The 15762-nt window shown below is 33.9% G+C and overlaps 1 protein-coding gene across 1 annotated transcript; it reads left to right on the top strand.

The window, feature by feature from the left end:
• Positions 1 to 989: 989 nt before the first annotated feature.
• On the top strand, positions 990 to 14071 carry CBSX3 (Cystathionine beta-synthase (CBS) family protein). Its single transcript, XM_022040036.2, has 6 exons — positions 990 to 1147; positions 11449 to 11712; positions 11821 to 11902; positions 13375 to 13448; positions 13584 to 13644; positions 13730 to 14071. Exons 2-6 carry the CDS (start codon positions 11455 to 11457, stop codon positions 13870 to 13872), a joined length of 618 nt encoding a protein of 205 aa, XP_021895728.1. The 5' UTR covers positions 990 to 1147; positions 11449 to 11454; the 3' UTR covers positions 13873 to 14071.
• The last annotated feature ends 1691 nt before the right edge of the window (positions 14072 to 15762 follow it).

Here is a 15762-nt window from a genome sequence, read left to right as displayed (position 1 = left end):
ATGTGCAGTCAATCTCGAGGTGTGCCATTGGATTAATATCTCCAAGTGTCTATATCCTCTTTTTCTATTGATGTCTAGGTCCTCCGCTCATTGAATATGATAACCTGCAAAACGTAGATAAGCAATGACAATATTTTGGACTGGAAATGGATAAAATCTCCCTCGATCAAATGGACTAACGACTTGGGGACACATTGCCTGGACACCAATATATGCTAATGGTACCATTAGCTGCTTCCAAAGATTATACTGAAGCTACTGCTGCCGCATATTTGTACAGATACTATTTAGCCTATTTAATGGCTGGATTTTGTTGCCTACTCCTGCACAAAAATTTTGTGTGTATGATTTCTAACTTCAATTTATCCTTCAATTAATGGAATTGCCTTGTGGGATTATCAAATTCAATGTTTTTATCCTCTCAGCAGCTGAAATTTGATTTATTGTGGCAACTAATTCCTGTGATTATGATATTACTAATACAAAAATCATTATAGATTTTTTGAGAAATTGATAATGAAAATTTCTTTACTTTATTAATTTTAATTACAAAAAGTATAAAGGACATATGTTGCTTTTTGTGTAATTAAAATATTTTTTAAAAAAATTAAAAAATTGTAATAATATTTTAATGAAATTTTACTATAATTAAATAAATATTAAATATTAATATAATTAATTAGTTAACTCATGCATAATACAAATTACAAATCTAGTTTAGAAACAAATTAAGTAAAGGATATGGCGGGCCAGGCTTGTCTTAGTGCCAGGTCAACGGCCCGTCTGGTCAGACCCAAACTAGCTTGTGGACACGTGGATCGTATATCAGTAATTAATTTTCATATAAATTTGTAATATTTTTATTATAATTATTATTGTTATCTTTAATGTTTTTAATAATTTCATCATTAACTCTATCATTATTTATTATTTATTCTAATGATGAAAATTAAAAATGTTGACTTTTTGGCCTGGTTGAATTCGCATCACGTGATGAGCACGTGAGAGCTATAGAGTGGGGGGAGTAGTGGGGGAGAAAAGGATATCTAGCGAAGAAATCGACCGAAAATCCCTAGAGAGCCTGAGAGTCTGAATCAGAGAGAGGAACCGTGTGGCGGGCAGTGCGGCGGCTGTAGCGGTAACATCGGTATGTATATATCCTCCGATATAATCGGAGCCTATCGATTTATAATCTTTGTTTTTTGTTTTTTTTTTGAACTTTCATCATTTCTTAAATGTTATTGTGTTCATGATTGTTGTTTCGTTTTAGCCTTGGATTCGCTTGTTAAACCTTATTGTCACTTGATTATTGGTTCTTTATTTATCCTCTACTAACTAATATGAGTTTTATAATTCATCTTCATCGAGAGTGTAGTGGTTGGCTGGTTAAGAGGATAGCTAATTGAAGTGATCTATATATAAATAAACATATATGTATCCGGATTTTGGTTTCTAGTTTCGGTTGTTCAGTACATTGTGTTAAACGCCCAAAGTATCTCGGCAGTAAAACGTGGGAATTAGCAGTTGCGGTAGACTCGGTCATCAAGCAGTTAAGCCATTATCCCATTTTTTAAGTTGATGTTCTCTTTCCATTATCTTAGTTGCTTAAAAGTAGGAACCAACAGTTATATTTTTGTGTTTTTAAAGCTGTTAATGAACAGCAATGAGGGAGGCAATTTTTGAATCTAAAATCTTGTGGTTATTCTCATCCGAAGAGAATTTTTTTACCAATTTCCTTTGGCTTTGACTGGGACCTATTACATTGTAGTTGGCAGATTATGTCCTCGATCCTAATCTCAACTTCCAATCCTTAGAATGCACGTCTTTTTTTTATATTAGATATAATGAAAGAAGATCTTTTTTCTCATGATATAATGATCATGAGAATTTTGAGGCCCTTGTTTTTCTCTTGTCATTTTGATTAGTTAAATTCCTTCTTCTTTGGCTTCTTTGTATTCATAGGAAGCCAGATATGTGAATGCTTTGTAAGTGCATGCTATGGCTTTCTCTTTTTCCAAAGTAAATTTGGTTCAAATGACCATGCCAAGATGGCAACGGCTATGGAACCATCCGCTGAACATACTGTTACACGAGGATGATTTGGTTGAATGTGATCCTATTCTAAAATTTTTGATTGAATGTATATGTGGAGATGTCCATAGAATGGTAAAATGCATTGTGGATATTAATGGGTTGGAAGAGAAGGCTTTGGGATGTTGGATAAATAGGTATTCTGCAACTGGGCTTTCTTGGATATTGGAAATGATTGGGGGGGGGATTAGAACAGCAATAATAAGGGTGATATGGATGCTTTAGAAAAAAAGGTGATATGGGTGCTCCCTTAATATGATAGATAAACGAGGCTGTTTTGCCACAGCATAGAAGTTACAAGTATTGTTGCTTCAAGAAATGGCCACGCATTACAAGGGTTATTGCGTCAATTGGGGGAAACTTCATACCCTCTCGGATATATATGTTATTATTCTTCAAAATCATAGTTTCTTAACAAAGATTTACCTCAAATTTTTATGCTTTCAGAAATGATATTAATGAGAGCAGTCCCTCTCTCTTGCTCTACTCTTCTGCCCTCTTTGAATAGCCATTTTGTTTCTTAGACCAAATTCAAGTGGTTTCAGTTGCTAAAAGGATAAATCACATGGGGTCTTTGAGTTTTGGAACTGAATCCTTATTCTGAATAAAATATAACTTAGCCCTTACTATTTCGACTCAGTCCGTAAAGAGAACTGGCTGTAAATATGCATGATGCAGAGTAGATTGGACCTAGATTTCCAAAGTAAATTAGAAGTTATGTTTCTTTTAACTCTAGAATATTGTCTATTTAGGAGTCAGCTATCTTTTTTTGGACAAAAAGGAGGAGAGATATTAAGTAGTCCTAGTGTTAGCATCTATAATCAGTTGAAGTATCCCAATTGTTTTCTTACCTTTCCACTAGGAACATCTTATCCACCATGAATTTGTGCCACATTCCCTTTTGCTTTGATGCTTGCAATAACTCTTAGAATTTGACGACAGCAAAACTCATCCCTCTTTGCCTAAACATATAGCCTTGACCGTTCTTCCTACCTTAGTTATTGCATACCTAAAACATGATCCACCATCCTGTAGCCAAATTCTTACACTATATCTTGAAAGAAGGAAGTGAAAGAAAAGGAAACAATAGTATGCTCATAAACCTTTTTTACTTGTTAAGATAAAAATAATAATTAGTAAAGGAAATGGAAAGATTGTGAGACCCTTTGTCCTAGAACTCTAATTTTTCCATCCTTCCAAATTGGGAGAAAATGATAGAAATGAAAAATATTCAAAAAATTTAGTGGAAAGATTTTAATAAAAAGTATTATTGACTATTTTCTTATAGCTAATATTTTTCTTAACTTTTGAGTTACTACAAACAGAATTTTTTTTTTTTTCATTTTTTCAACTTTTAGAAACAAGAACACTTTTTGGTGCGGAGAAAGAATTGTAGATATTATTATTTTTATCTAAAATGTTAATATTTATTTTGGATTTATGTTTCTAAATGCGTCAGTAGTTCAATATCATTTTAATTATGTCTCTAATTTGGTTTTATGTTCTAATATTTTCCTATTTAACTGAGAATTATATAATTTCTTTACTATTGGATTTCTTTTTTAGTAATCATTGTTATCTTGTGATTAGTATTGAGAATACCATAGATATTAAAGTCCTACAAGTTGTAAAGGAGACCTTTAATTATTAATGTGTTATCTTTCAGTGAAAAATTTATATTTTGATGGACTCTGAGAATTCTTATTTTCTTAAGGATTTGAGTGAAACCTAAGTGAATTCTAGATTACATGTCTAGTTTGAATATTAACATAGCACTCTCATAAAGTTGAAAGATATCAAGCAAATCTATGCTTGCGAATGCATTATTTATCAATATTTCTTTAATCCTATTTAGTAAATGTTAGGAAACATCATAAATATTTTTGTAATTTCACTTTTTAGGATAAGTTTCAGTTATTCAATAAAATATTTTGAGTTTTTCTCAATTTTCTAGTTTTTTGATACAATCAAATCTGAAATGTAATGCTTAAGATTTCTTAAATTTGATTCTAGGAAACCCCAAGTAGGCAAACTAATCCTAATTGTCCTATGTCAGTAGGTATTAGAGCTCAAAAAAATCTTAAACCAAACACCCAAAGAGCCCCACTCCCATTTGGGGAAAAAAAAGCAGAAAAGCACAATCCCTAGTGTAGTCTACCTACTACCATTTTAGATTGCAGTCACCAAGGAAACATAGTTGGTGCTACCAGTATCAAAAGACCTCGACCAGTGACTCATAGAAGCCCCACCACCAGCTTTGCTGGAAATGCACCACTTGCCATTGCAACTGCATCTCCACCGATCTCCAACCTACAAACTCCTCCTCCATTGAAGTCGATACAGAAGTTCATCGTCATTTCATGGCTAGAAGTCGAGCATGAGCTACAATTGTGCCTAACTGCAAGTAGGGCTCGCTGGCTCTAATCTGCTTTGACTTTCTTAAGCTTCGAGTTTGACTATACAAGTTCTCTTGATTGGTTCCTCTTCTGAATCCAACACTCTCTCGAGAAATATCCCATCTCTTATGTAATTGTGGTTGGGGATGTTTTCTCTGATTTTTATGGTCTGTGCTTGGGAATTTTTTGGGTTATGGATGTTTTCCGCAATATCTTTTAGAGAATGTTAATGTGCATTAGAATGTGACAGAACAGTAAGAATTACCAGAAAATTCTTGAATTGTGAAGTTAAATCATAATTCTAATATTTGGTTCACAATTCATGTAATTCTTTCCTACATTGATTTGTTGTTTGGTTCGTTGAGCAAGAGTGTAATGGAGCTATTATGGATTAGTTACTCTAACTGGGATGGTTATTTTGGCATTTGGTTGGTCAAACGAGAATTCCTTTTGAGTTGTGATCATGGGACCTCTTATTATTATTATTATTATTATTACTACTATTATTATTATTATTATTACTGTTATTATTATTTGTAAATGGGTGGCACCCTCTTGGTGTCTATATTGATACATGATACATTTTATATTTTAAAAAGAAAAATTATTTTTAAAAAAAATAAAAATGTAGAGTGTGTATTCACAAGGTGATTATAGGACCTCTGATAATCAGGATTATGTTTAGGGATCATGAATCACAATTATAAATCTCATAAGCCAATTTTTTCCTGGTCTATTATAGCCTCATTTTTAAAAATAAAGTATCTAATAATATACTCTTTTATCTACAGATAAAAAGAGATGGTTTTTTTCTTATCTAAAAATGGTATTTTTAATTTTATGTCATATCTTTAAATTTTTATTATTTTTTAGAGAAATATATTCTATTTTTTTTTTTGTCATGAAGTTTTATGTAATATTCGATTGACTGAATTATTAATTATTGTATCATTAGTTGTAAAAAAGTGTTTAACTAAAGAAGGATGCTGCAGTTGATGGTTATTGCAACAACTATCTTTCTTAGAAATTTACTCTTATTTTAGTATTTAACTATTTAGGTTGTAAGTTATTTTTTCCTGAGTTACTTAGTATTCTTTTTTCTTTTCTCAATTGTAGTATTTCCTTATTTTAAAAAAAGTACTATTCCTTGTTAGTATTAGTATCAGTATTTATATTTAAAAAATTCTTAATCTAATTCTATTTGGAAAAGATTATTAAGCAAGCGTTATAAATACCTTCATAATCTCACTTTTGACAGAAAAGCCAATTATTCAACAAAGGCTTTTTGAGAATTTTGTAAATGCCTTTGGTTGTGTGATGCAATTGAATCTTTAGGGTTTTGATGCTTGAGAATTCTTAGATGTAATATTTAAGTTTTATTGCGAAATTCTAGGTAGTCAAATTGAATCCTACTTGTACTTAATTTAGTCGCATAAGAGCCAAATATTCTTACACCCCAAAGTTCCTTACCCTACAACTGACTCAAACAAATCCCACTGATATGAAAAAATTCACAGAAAAGCATAGCCACCTGTTGTAAATCACCCTGATTGACATAGACACAATCATTGGCGTTAGAAACCCTTGACCAATCCAGACCTTAATCTTGCAGAAATCCATTGAAAAAACGTGTCCCTTGTCGGGAAGAGCTCAAAGAGGTTGATTCCTCACTGGCTTGCAACTCTTATAGCCATAATACTTCATATTGTTTGTAAACCTACAACATCCGTTAACATACTGGTTAATTTTAGGAATTGTAATGTCCTACAATAATCCCTCTACCTTTGAGGTCCTCATTCCTAAGGTGGTTTGGGCATACAATATACTCATCACCCTTGTGGGTAGCATTTATAAACTGGTGGCAGAAGTTGTGGTAAGAAGGCTCAACAAGGTGATCTTTACGATTTCTCTATATCATTATTTGGCCGGCCTTAATTCAGATAGACAAAGGACTTTTCCCTCGAAGATCATCTGGAAATCAGGTGCTCCCCCTAGAATATCATTTTTTGCTTGGGAGGCTGCAAAAGAAAAAATTCTCACCCTTGATAACTTGATGAAAAGAGGCTACACTACTGTCAACAGATGCATTCCTTTGTAAAACTCCCTGGAATCTTGCAATCATCTTCTTTTGGAATGTTCTACTTCATACAAACTATGGACCATGATTCTTGGGCTTTGGGCTTATCTTGGTTGATGGCTGATACTGTAATCGCTCAGTTGATGGCATGGGAGGGTCTTGGCAGCAATAATAAATCAATAGACTCATTCCCCTTACCATTTTTTGGGTTATTTGGAAGAAAAGAAACAAACGGGCTTTCGAGGGGTTAGAATAAGATTTTATCAACATCAAGGATAACTGATTTTACTATTTTGGCTCTACTGTTTTAGAGCATAACCTTGATTGTTTTGATGACTTAAGTGACATTGTAGATATGCTAATTGATACGTAAATCTTGTACATGGGTGGTGCTCCCTTAGCACCGTACATGAATACTTTTATCTTTTTTTAAAAAATAAGGTGATATTTACGATAACAAGGTACAAGGATATTTTAGTTAAGGAGTTCTTTAGAGAATTTTTTTTTGGGGGGGCAGGCTAACTAGAAGAATTTTAATGATTGAGAAATAAATGAGTATGAATGTCTTTTGAACTCTTTATGTTCTAGGTTATTGAATGGGAGTCATGATCAACCGATTTGGATGCTTAACCCAAGTGGCACCTTTTTGATAGGTTCATTTTATAAGTACGCGAATAAGAACAAAGCAATAGAGAACAAGCTTCCAACGAAGCAATGGAGAACAAGCTTCCAGAACCCCCCCCCGGCGGAAAGAATGCTTTCTTTGCTTGGGAAGTAGGACATAGGTGGATTTTAATGATCAATAAGTTGCTAAGAAGAGGCAGGACAGGTGGATTTTAATGATCGATAAGTTGCTAAGAAGAGGAAAACTTTTGGTGAACAGTTACTATCTTTGTAAGATGACAGAAGAAACTTGTGATCCGATATACTACATTGTCCTTTCGTGAATAATCTTTGGTGCACCACGTTTAGGTTATTGGGTTCAATTGGACGAATACTATCAGAGAAGAGATTTGAGCATGGAAGCGTATGAAGGGTAGGATAAAAGAATCAGGATTTACTCCTCTGACTATTTTTTAGACGGTGTGGAGAGAAAGGAATAGAAGGGCGTTTAAATAATAAGAACTTGTATTTAAAGGATTTATTCCGTTGTGATGATTTGGGTTTGGTGTCAAATGGAGGAAATGGATAAGAACTTGTGTCTCAACTCCTAGCTTTGTTGTTATGGTGAACGGTGGTCCCTCCTCCTTTTTCTGTTTCTCTAGAGGCCTTCGACAAGGTGATTCTCTCCTTTACTCTTTATCATTGTCATGGAAGCTTTTAGTAAGCTGCTTAAGAGAGCTACCGAACTAAGGATGATAAAAGACATCACTTTGGGTTGTGGGGACAGAAAAATTGAAATATCTCATCTCTTTTTTGCTGATGATTCATTGATTTTCTGCAAACCCAAACTCGATTATCTTCTTCGTCTAAGATGCATCATTCTTTGCTTTCAAGCTGTTTCCAGGCTCAAAATAAATATGAACTAGACTAAACTGGTGTGTATTGGTTCTGAGGTGGATGGTGACCATTTTGCCACTTTTTTGGGCTGTCAGGAGAAAAAGTTCCCTATAAAATATTTAGGTTTCCCCCTGGGCCTCAAGTATAAAGATCACAAAGGGAGGAATTCTGTCATTGATCTTGTGGATAAGAGATTGGCAAAACTTGAAGAGGGGTTTCCTGTCCAAAGGTGGTAGGTTAACTCTTATAAAAAGTACACTTTCCAACCTACTTCTTTTCGGTGCTGTCCATCCCTAGCAGAGTTGCCAAGCGTTTGGAAGCTATACATAACAACTTTTTATGGGGTGGTACAGAGAACAAAAGAGTGTATCATCTTGTTAAATGGGAAGAAGTTCAATTGTCGACGAAGTTAGGTGGTCTCAGTATATGATCTATTGCTAACATCAATAAAGCTTTCCAGAGAAAATAGATCTGGAGATATTTAAATGAAGATAACAGTCTTTGGAGGAAAGTTGTAGAGATTAAATGGATGAAAAAAGACAATGATGGCAGATTTGTCTATCCTAAAAGACCTAACGGTAGTAGTGCATGGAAACGCATACTTGCCAATTATAATGAGCTGATTGCAAACACCCATTGGTAGGTGGGTCGGGGCACCTAGATTAATTTTTTGGCATGATGCTTGGTGTGAAGAAAGAAACCTTAAATCTATTTTCCCCACCATCAATGCTATAGCACAACGGCAAAAATTGCTGGTTTATGAGGCTTTTGACAGTTTAGGTCACTGCTATGTTGCGATTAGCAGGAACTTAAATGATTGGAAGTTGGAGGAATTTGAGAATTTCCTGTCTATGATGGTCTGTATTCATTTGAGAGATACTCCATACACCCTCATCTGGAAATTGAGTAAAAATGACAAGTTTTCCATCAACTTTTTTTATAATAAGATTGCTGGGTTTTGGGACCGAAACAACTCTGATCAACAATTATCATTTCCATTTAAAGCTATATGGAAAACGATGGCTGCTCCCAGGATTACTTTCTTTTCATGGGAAGCGGCTAAGGAGAAAATTCTGACTTTGGATAATTTGATGAAAAGAGGTGGAACTTTGGTCAACAGGTATTTCCTCTAAAAATGCAACGCTGAAAGCTGCAACCATATTCTGTTATGGTGCCCATTCTCTATAGGTTTATGGAATATGATCTACAGCTTGATCGGTATTAATTGGGTAATGGCGGGCTCTATTCATAAAGAACTTTTGGCTTGGGAAGGTCTACTTTCTTACAACAAAGCTACTTGTCTTAACCCCTTCTCTATTTTTTAGATTTTTTGGAAGGAGAGGAACGATCGTGCTTTTGAGGATATTTAAAATACTCTTGTAAATATTAGAGATAGATGGTTACACTAATTGTCTCCTTACTCTTAGGTCACAAGTTACTATTCTTAAAAGATATTGGAGCAGTTGTTGATGTATTAATTGACATGTAACATCCTTTTGTATATTGGGCGGTACCTCCTTGGTACCTTTTAATTCGAATCTTCTTTTATTTCCCAAAAAAAAAAAAAGAAGGGTGTTTAAAGGGTGGAAGGGGACGTTGATAAGGTTAAAGCAGGATGACAACAAATTTTGGGTTTGGTGGGTAAGGATAATTTTTTGAATTAATGGAGGAAGTAATTAACCTTATCGATTGTTTGATTGATATGTAAATCTTTTTGTATATGAGTTGGCACCCTCTCAAATTTAATGAATACTTTATACTCTTTATCTCAAAAAAGAAAAAAATTCATTCAAATTGCTTAGATGATTTCACAATTAAACTATTGCTATTTCATGCTTCATATTCCAGATATAGTTATGCTAACAAATTTTGAATTGACTAATCAAAATTCCCTAATCCTTGGTTCCCAAGGGTACTCCTTCCATGAAGTTTATCATTGTCCTTGGATATTAGGATAGACTGAGCTTGCATAGAAGAAAATTCTGTAAGATGTCCAAAATCCGGCTGAGCTAGGTAATGTTAACTACAATCACAGCAGCTTCATTATCATTTTTAGCTTCATCGTCCCTCCTTCCTTTCTTCTCTCTTAATCACCAACAAGTACGTCAGCAACTATTTGAACTCTACTTTTTAGCTGGAAACAGGAAAAAGAAGACTCATTCCTTTCCAACTTTCCTTGCCTTCTGCCATCTTTGCATGTCACTTGATCCTACCTGCCTCTGATCTCCTAGAGTGTGAAACATCTGAAGTGTCAGGAAATTCCTTTCATGCACCACCCCATATCTCATTCAAGTAAGCATCTTTTGTAACCAGCTTGTCAAGCTTAAATGATCCATCGTCTATCTCAAACCCCATCAAAATTTGTCAATCGTTACAGATCTTTATAGCAACCTTAACTCTTACATCAGCATCAATTTTAGGAGAAAGCATAAAATCCTTGATGTTTTGAACAGTAGGGAGAATCGTTGCTGAAGCTGAAGATGAAGAATGACTTCTCTTGGTGAAAGCTGTGGAAGAGGAACTGTTCCTCAACGTGGATGGGTGGAGACTCATGCCTAGTGGAGCTGTCCTAAATGGAGAAAGAAAAGAATCTATTGCTGAAAAAGCATTCCCTGCTCATGTTTGGAAAAGCAGGAGAGAAATTACCGGGGCCTATGAACTGCAAGCCTCATTTTCTTGAATTTATGCTCCAGTTTTTGTTGGATTTCCAGTGGAGCCTCTTGCTGCATACTACAAAATTCATGTGTAGCTTTCTGAAAATCATTCAACTTTTCGTTCATGATTTAGATCCAGATTTGATGAGAAATAAGGAAATAGAGAAGGAATTGAAGGAGGAGGAGTTGCAGAAGATTTTGCAGAGAAATGATTTTTAAATTTCATCCATGTTTATTTTAAAAAAAAAAAAAATCATCCACGTTTGATGATTCTCACAATAACAACTTACTGTCTTTTTTTACTGTGCATCGCACTAGCTTAGGCTGAAAAACTAACAAATTGTAACTAATTGACTACCGTAACTAGTTAACCAATTGATTATTCCCTAATTTTGGTTCTTGATATTTCAAAAAAAAAAAAATTTGGTGGTTGACACCAGATTTGGTACTCAATTATTTTTTTATAAAAAGATTTGGTATTCAATTAGTACCAAGAAAAACCTACCAAATATTTTACTTTGCTGCCATTTATTAACATTTTCTCTCAGGCACTTTGTTTTCAAGTTTTTTGGATTTCAAATACCGTCTGTGGTGCAAAGTAGTTACATCAACTGTGTATCCGGAAGAGCAAATTATGTGACATGTAACTGATGTTTGAAACAATAATAATACTAATTTGTTTATTTGTAAGTGTTCTTATAATAATCTACAAATTTTATGCTCTTAGCAGCTAAAAATGCAAGGGGTGATGCAAGCAATTTTTGTACGTGGTAGCACTGTAAAAAATGCAATTCTACAACATGTTCGAATTGCGAATCCAGTAATTCGGCCACTTATATTTTCACGCCTTGAGTCAGTTTCATCTGCCCGTATGGAAGAGCATGGTTTTGAGAGCACCACAATTGCTGATATCCTGAAAGGAAAAGGTAAAAATGCTGATGGTTCCTGGCTTTGGTGCACCACAGATGATAGTGTTTATGATGCTGTGAAGTCGGTATGTATCTTTGTTTTGAAGTAAATGTTAGTTGTTTGAATGGTAGGGAGAGTTTGGATGGATGAGCTTGTAAAAATTGTTAAACCATTTTTTTCACTCTTTCGGCAGATGACTCAAAATAATGTTGGAGCATTGGTGGTTTTGAAGCCTGGGGAGCAAAAATCGATTGCAGGAATCATTACGGAAAGAGGTATTTGGGAAATAACTTTCATGTGATCACCTTTACAGTTGTATTCAATAAGTTGGAAGGAGGATAAGGCTGTATAAATATATGCAGATTTCAGATTAATAAGGCCATACAAATCTTGTGTAATGTGGGGTAACATTTTTTAAAATGTGTAGTCTTTCACTCTCCAGTGAGTGTTCAACTGACATAAAAATTGCCAACCAATTGTGAACTTATCTTCTCTTCTGTAGAAAATAGTTGTAAATATGTTTTAGTTACATTAGGTATCTCAAGACCTCCTGTATTAATTTTAAGAATCCAACTAATTTAGAGAATCCTTTCACATTTTCTGGTTGGATGCCTCTCTACCCTAGAATTCCCCTCCTTTCATCCAGTAAAATTCCTATATGGCACCTAACAACCATGTGATTTCATTCTCCCAAAATCTGATAGACGACCTAAACCCCCTCCCATTTTCACTAACTCGAATGCAATCAGCTTTATTCCCTGCAAAAATGACGTCAAAAGATTTGCTTTTCCTGAACAGAAATTTTCTGATATGAAACATCACATGGCCACCGCACTGCTTACTGTCAGGTGTGAGGAGGAGGAAGGAAGATGTTGGCCATACTAGAATTCTCACCTATGTCCATACAGTTTTTCTCAAAACCTAAAAAAAAAACAACTTAGTCTCCATATTGCTAGTTCAGGCCATATTCATTAATATCCAAAGAATAAAAAACTTCAACACAGAATTCTACTCAGATTCTACTGTAACAAACAAAATTTCAAAATCAAAATATGAACATAGTGTATTCAGGTATCAATAATCACCATATAGCAATCAGAACCTGTACCAAGTGAAGACACATTCCGCAGAAGCTAACAAAACAACTTATTTCGAGAAGAGATCAAGGGGTGCATGATATTCACTCCAGTTTGGAGGTACACCAGAAATACGTATATAGGCAGCTCGGGTTTCTCAATGTTTTCTTTTTTGTAATTACTTCTCACTTTGGAGCTTCTTTATGAAAAGACTCCAGGAGGATACCCTATTCTGTGCTGTTTTAATTTCTCCAGCTTAGTCTTGATAGTATTTTTTTTTCTATTGCCAAAAAAAAAAAAGGAAATGTCTATGTAGGAAATGCATACTATATCTAACTTTCCTAACTGATCTCAGCCTGAACCATGCTGTACTTACCAGATCTTGTCCAGAATTTGCAATCCACCAGTAGATTTGCTTGTCAGTTTATTGTCACATATTGCAACTGCAAAGGGAAAGATTAGGGAAATATGTTTTGAGCAGCATGGGTGTACTTTTCTGGCAACTTTTTTTTTTGATGATATATTATTAGATTAGCTTTTCATGGGGAGTATGTTGGGCTTACAGTTCTTTTCTTTGTATGTTTATTTTTGTAGGTTATCTTATTCTCCTTTTGCTGTAATTCTTTTTCTCCGTCTTATAAATGTTTCTTCTTCTATTAAAAAAAAATCAGATTATCTCAGGAAGATCATAGTGCAGGGAAGATCATCCAAGTCCACCAAAGTTGGGGACATTATGACTGAGGAGGTATCTATTTAGGTGGCTGCATATTTTACAACTTTTCGTATTATTAATGTTCATCCAAATCCATGTCCTGCTACATGTAGTGACAATGTGTTTATAGCTATATTATTAATGATGATAAATGGTGTATTTATGTAGAACAAGCTTATCACAGTCAAGCCTGACACTAAAGTTTTACGGGCCATGCAATTGATGACTGGTACGATGTGGCAATGCACTTGCTTAGTTGTATTCTAATGGTATATGAGTATTTTCTAATCTTCAAACCTATGGTTGCTCTGCAGATAACCGCATCAGGCACATTCCAGTAATTGATGACAAGGGAATGATTGGCATGGTTTCCATAGGAGATGTTGTCCGAGCAGTGGTGAGTGAGCACAGGGAGGAGTTGGACCGCTTGAATGCTTATATACAGGGAGGATACTAGATGATGATGAAAATGGCTGTTTCCTTCTCTGGTTATGTCTCATGCTCTTCGAATAAACTTGTAAATATGCTCTGTTGTGTCTGTCTTTTTGTGTTGTGTTTTCCTGCGTTTTGTATGAAATAAGGTCGTGTACTATGTGTCAATCAGACAATCAGCTTAATGATAAGCAGTCTCCGAACTTCTTTTTTGGCTAAAAGAATTGTCTTTTAATTGATATTGCAGGTAATATTGTCATTCATTCTATTTGTTAATTTTTCCACGGTCTCACGCAGTTTATTTTCGGTTTTCGAAATTTTCATTTGATAAAATTTGATACTTTGATTAAGTGGACCCTTAAACAGTAGGCACTGAATCAATTTTTTAAAAGTTATAATTACTTTTATTTTTGACCTTTTTAAAAAAAAAAAATTGTTTCGATAAAATTTAATATGATGCTATTATAAAGTTTGATTGAGTGGATTCTCGGACGACAGACACTCAATAAGCTCTGAAACATAATAATAGTTTAGTTCTCTTACGTTTACTGTTTTTGATATTTAAAAAGATTTATTCAGATCATAAATGGTATTATTTGTTTAATTTTAAAATTTTATCAAGATAAATTTAGTCAAAGTTCTCATCATAATTAAAAATTAGACCAACTAAAATTAAATAAAAATTATGTCAAATTAAACATATATAATTAAACTATGTGATTTATTAAAATTTTAATAAAATTATAATCTGTGGGTAGTAATAAGAATTTAATTATTTTAATTAAAATTAAATCCAAGAAAAGTTGAAATAAATTTATAGATAGGAGATCCCCTACTTGTTGGAATGCGTCGAAAATAGGGAGAACAAAAGAAATGGATCAGAGGAAGTACATGCGTCATTTTTGTGGTGATTCGTTTTCAATTATTTGTGTTGATATTTGTAGAAGAAAGAGAGGAATGGACTTGCAAGCAGGCTGTCTATGTGCTCAATCACGACAAGGAATCTTGCAACCGTATGGCTGCATATCAATGGTCGGTTCGGTTTCGGCAAACAGATGTTACTCGGGATAAGGTTACTTCTATACTCACTTTCTCAATCATCAGCTTCTCGCCTCCAATTTCGAACTGGAACCATCCAAACAACAAGGATGAACTCGAAATAAACATGGATGAAATTAACAACATACTGCATTTTTGTAACCTGCATCCCTCCAGTTTAGCTGAAAAACTAACAAATTGTAACTAAATGACTATAGTAGCTAGATAACCAATTGATTATTTTCTAATTCTTAGTTCTTGATATTTCAAAAAAAAAAAAAATTTGATTCTTGACGTGAAATTTGATACTACATTATTATTTAAAAAGAGATTTGGTACTCAGTTAGTACCCAAAAAAAAAAAAAAAAAAACCTACCAAATCTTTACTTTGCTGCCATTTATTAAAATTTTCACTCAAGCACTTTGTTTTTTAATTTTTTGGATCATAAGTACCTTAAATGATGAAAAGTAATTTCGTCAAACTGTGTATTCAGAAGAGCAAATTATGTGGCATGTAAATGATATTTGGAACAATAATAATACCAATTTGTTTATTTATAACTGTTTTTTTTTCTAATAATTTATAGATTTATACTCTTACCAGCTAAAAATGTAAAGTGTGATTCAAGCAGTTTTTGTGCATGGTAACACTATAAAAAATACAATTCTACAACATGTTCGAATTGCAAATCCAGTGTGATTCAAGCAGTTTTTGTGCATGGTAACACTATAAAAAATACAATTCTACAACATGTTCGAATTGCAAATCCAGTTATTCGACCACTTTTTGAATTGTGCATTTCACTAGTTTAGCTAAAAAGCTAACAAATTGTAATTAATTGATTACAGTAACTAGTTAACTAAGTAATTATTTCGT

The sequence above is a fragment of the Carica papaya genome, chromosome 1 (genome assembly GCF_054855325.1).
Source record: "Carica papaya isolate Zhongbai chromosome 1, ASM5485532v1, whole genome shotgun sequence".
Taxonomy (NCBI): Eukaryota; Viridiplantae; Streptophyta; class Magnoliopsida; order Brassicales; family Caricaceae; genus Carica; species Carica papaya.
This window is presented reverse-complemented; position numbering and strand designations above follow the sequence as displayed.

What these genes read in the sequence shown, in the direction of transcription:
- CBSX3 (XM_022040036.2), top strand. Translation starts at nt 11,455, where the DNA reads ATGCAAGGGGTGATGCAAGCAATTTTTGTACGTGGTAGCACTGTAAAA. An exon ending in AGGAATCATTACGGAAAGAG is followed by an intron (nt 11,903 to 13,374) that starts GTATTTGGGAAA and finishes AAAAAAAATCAG; the next exon opens with ATTATCTCAGGAAGATCATA. An exon ending in GGGACATTATGACTGAGGAG is followed by an intron (nt 13,449 to 13,583) that starts GTATCTATTTAG and finishes GTATTTATGTAG; the next exon opens with AACAAGCTTATCACAGTCAA.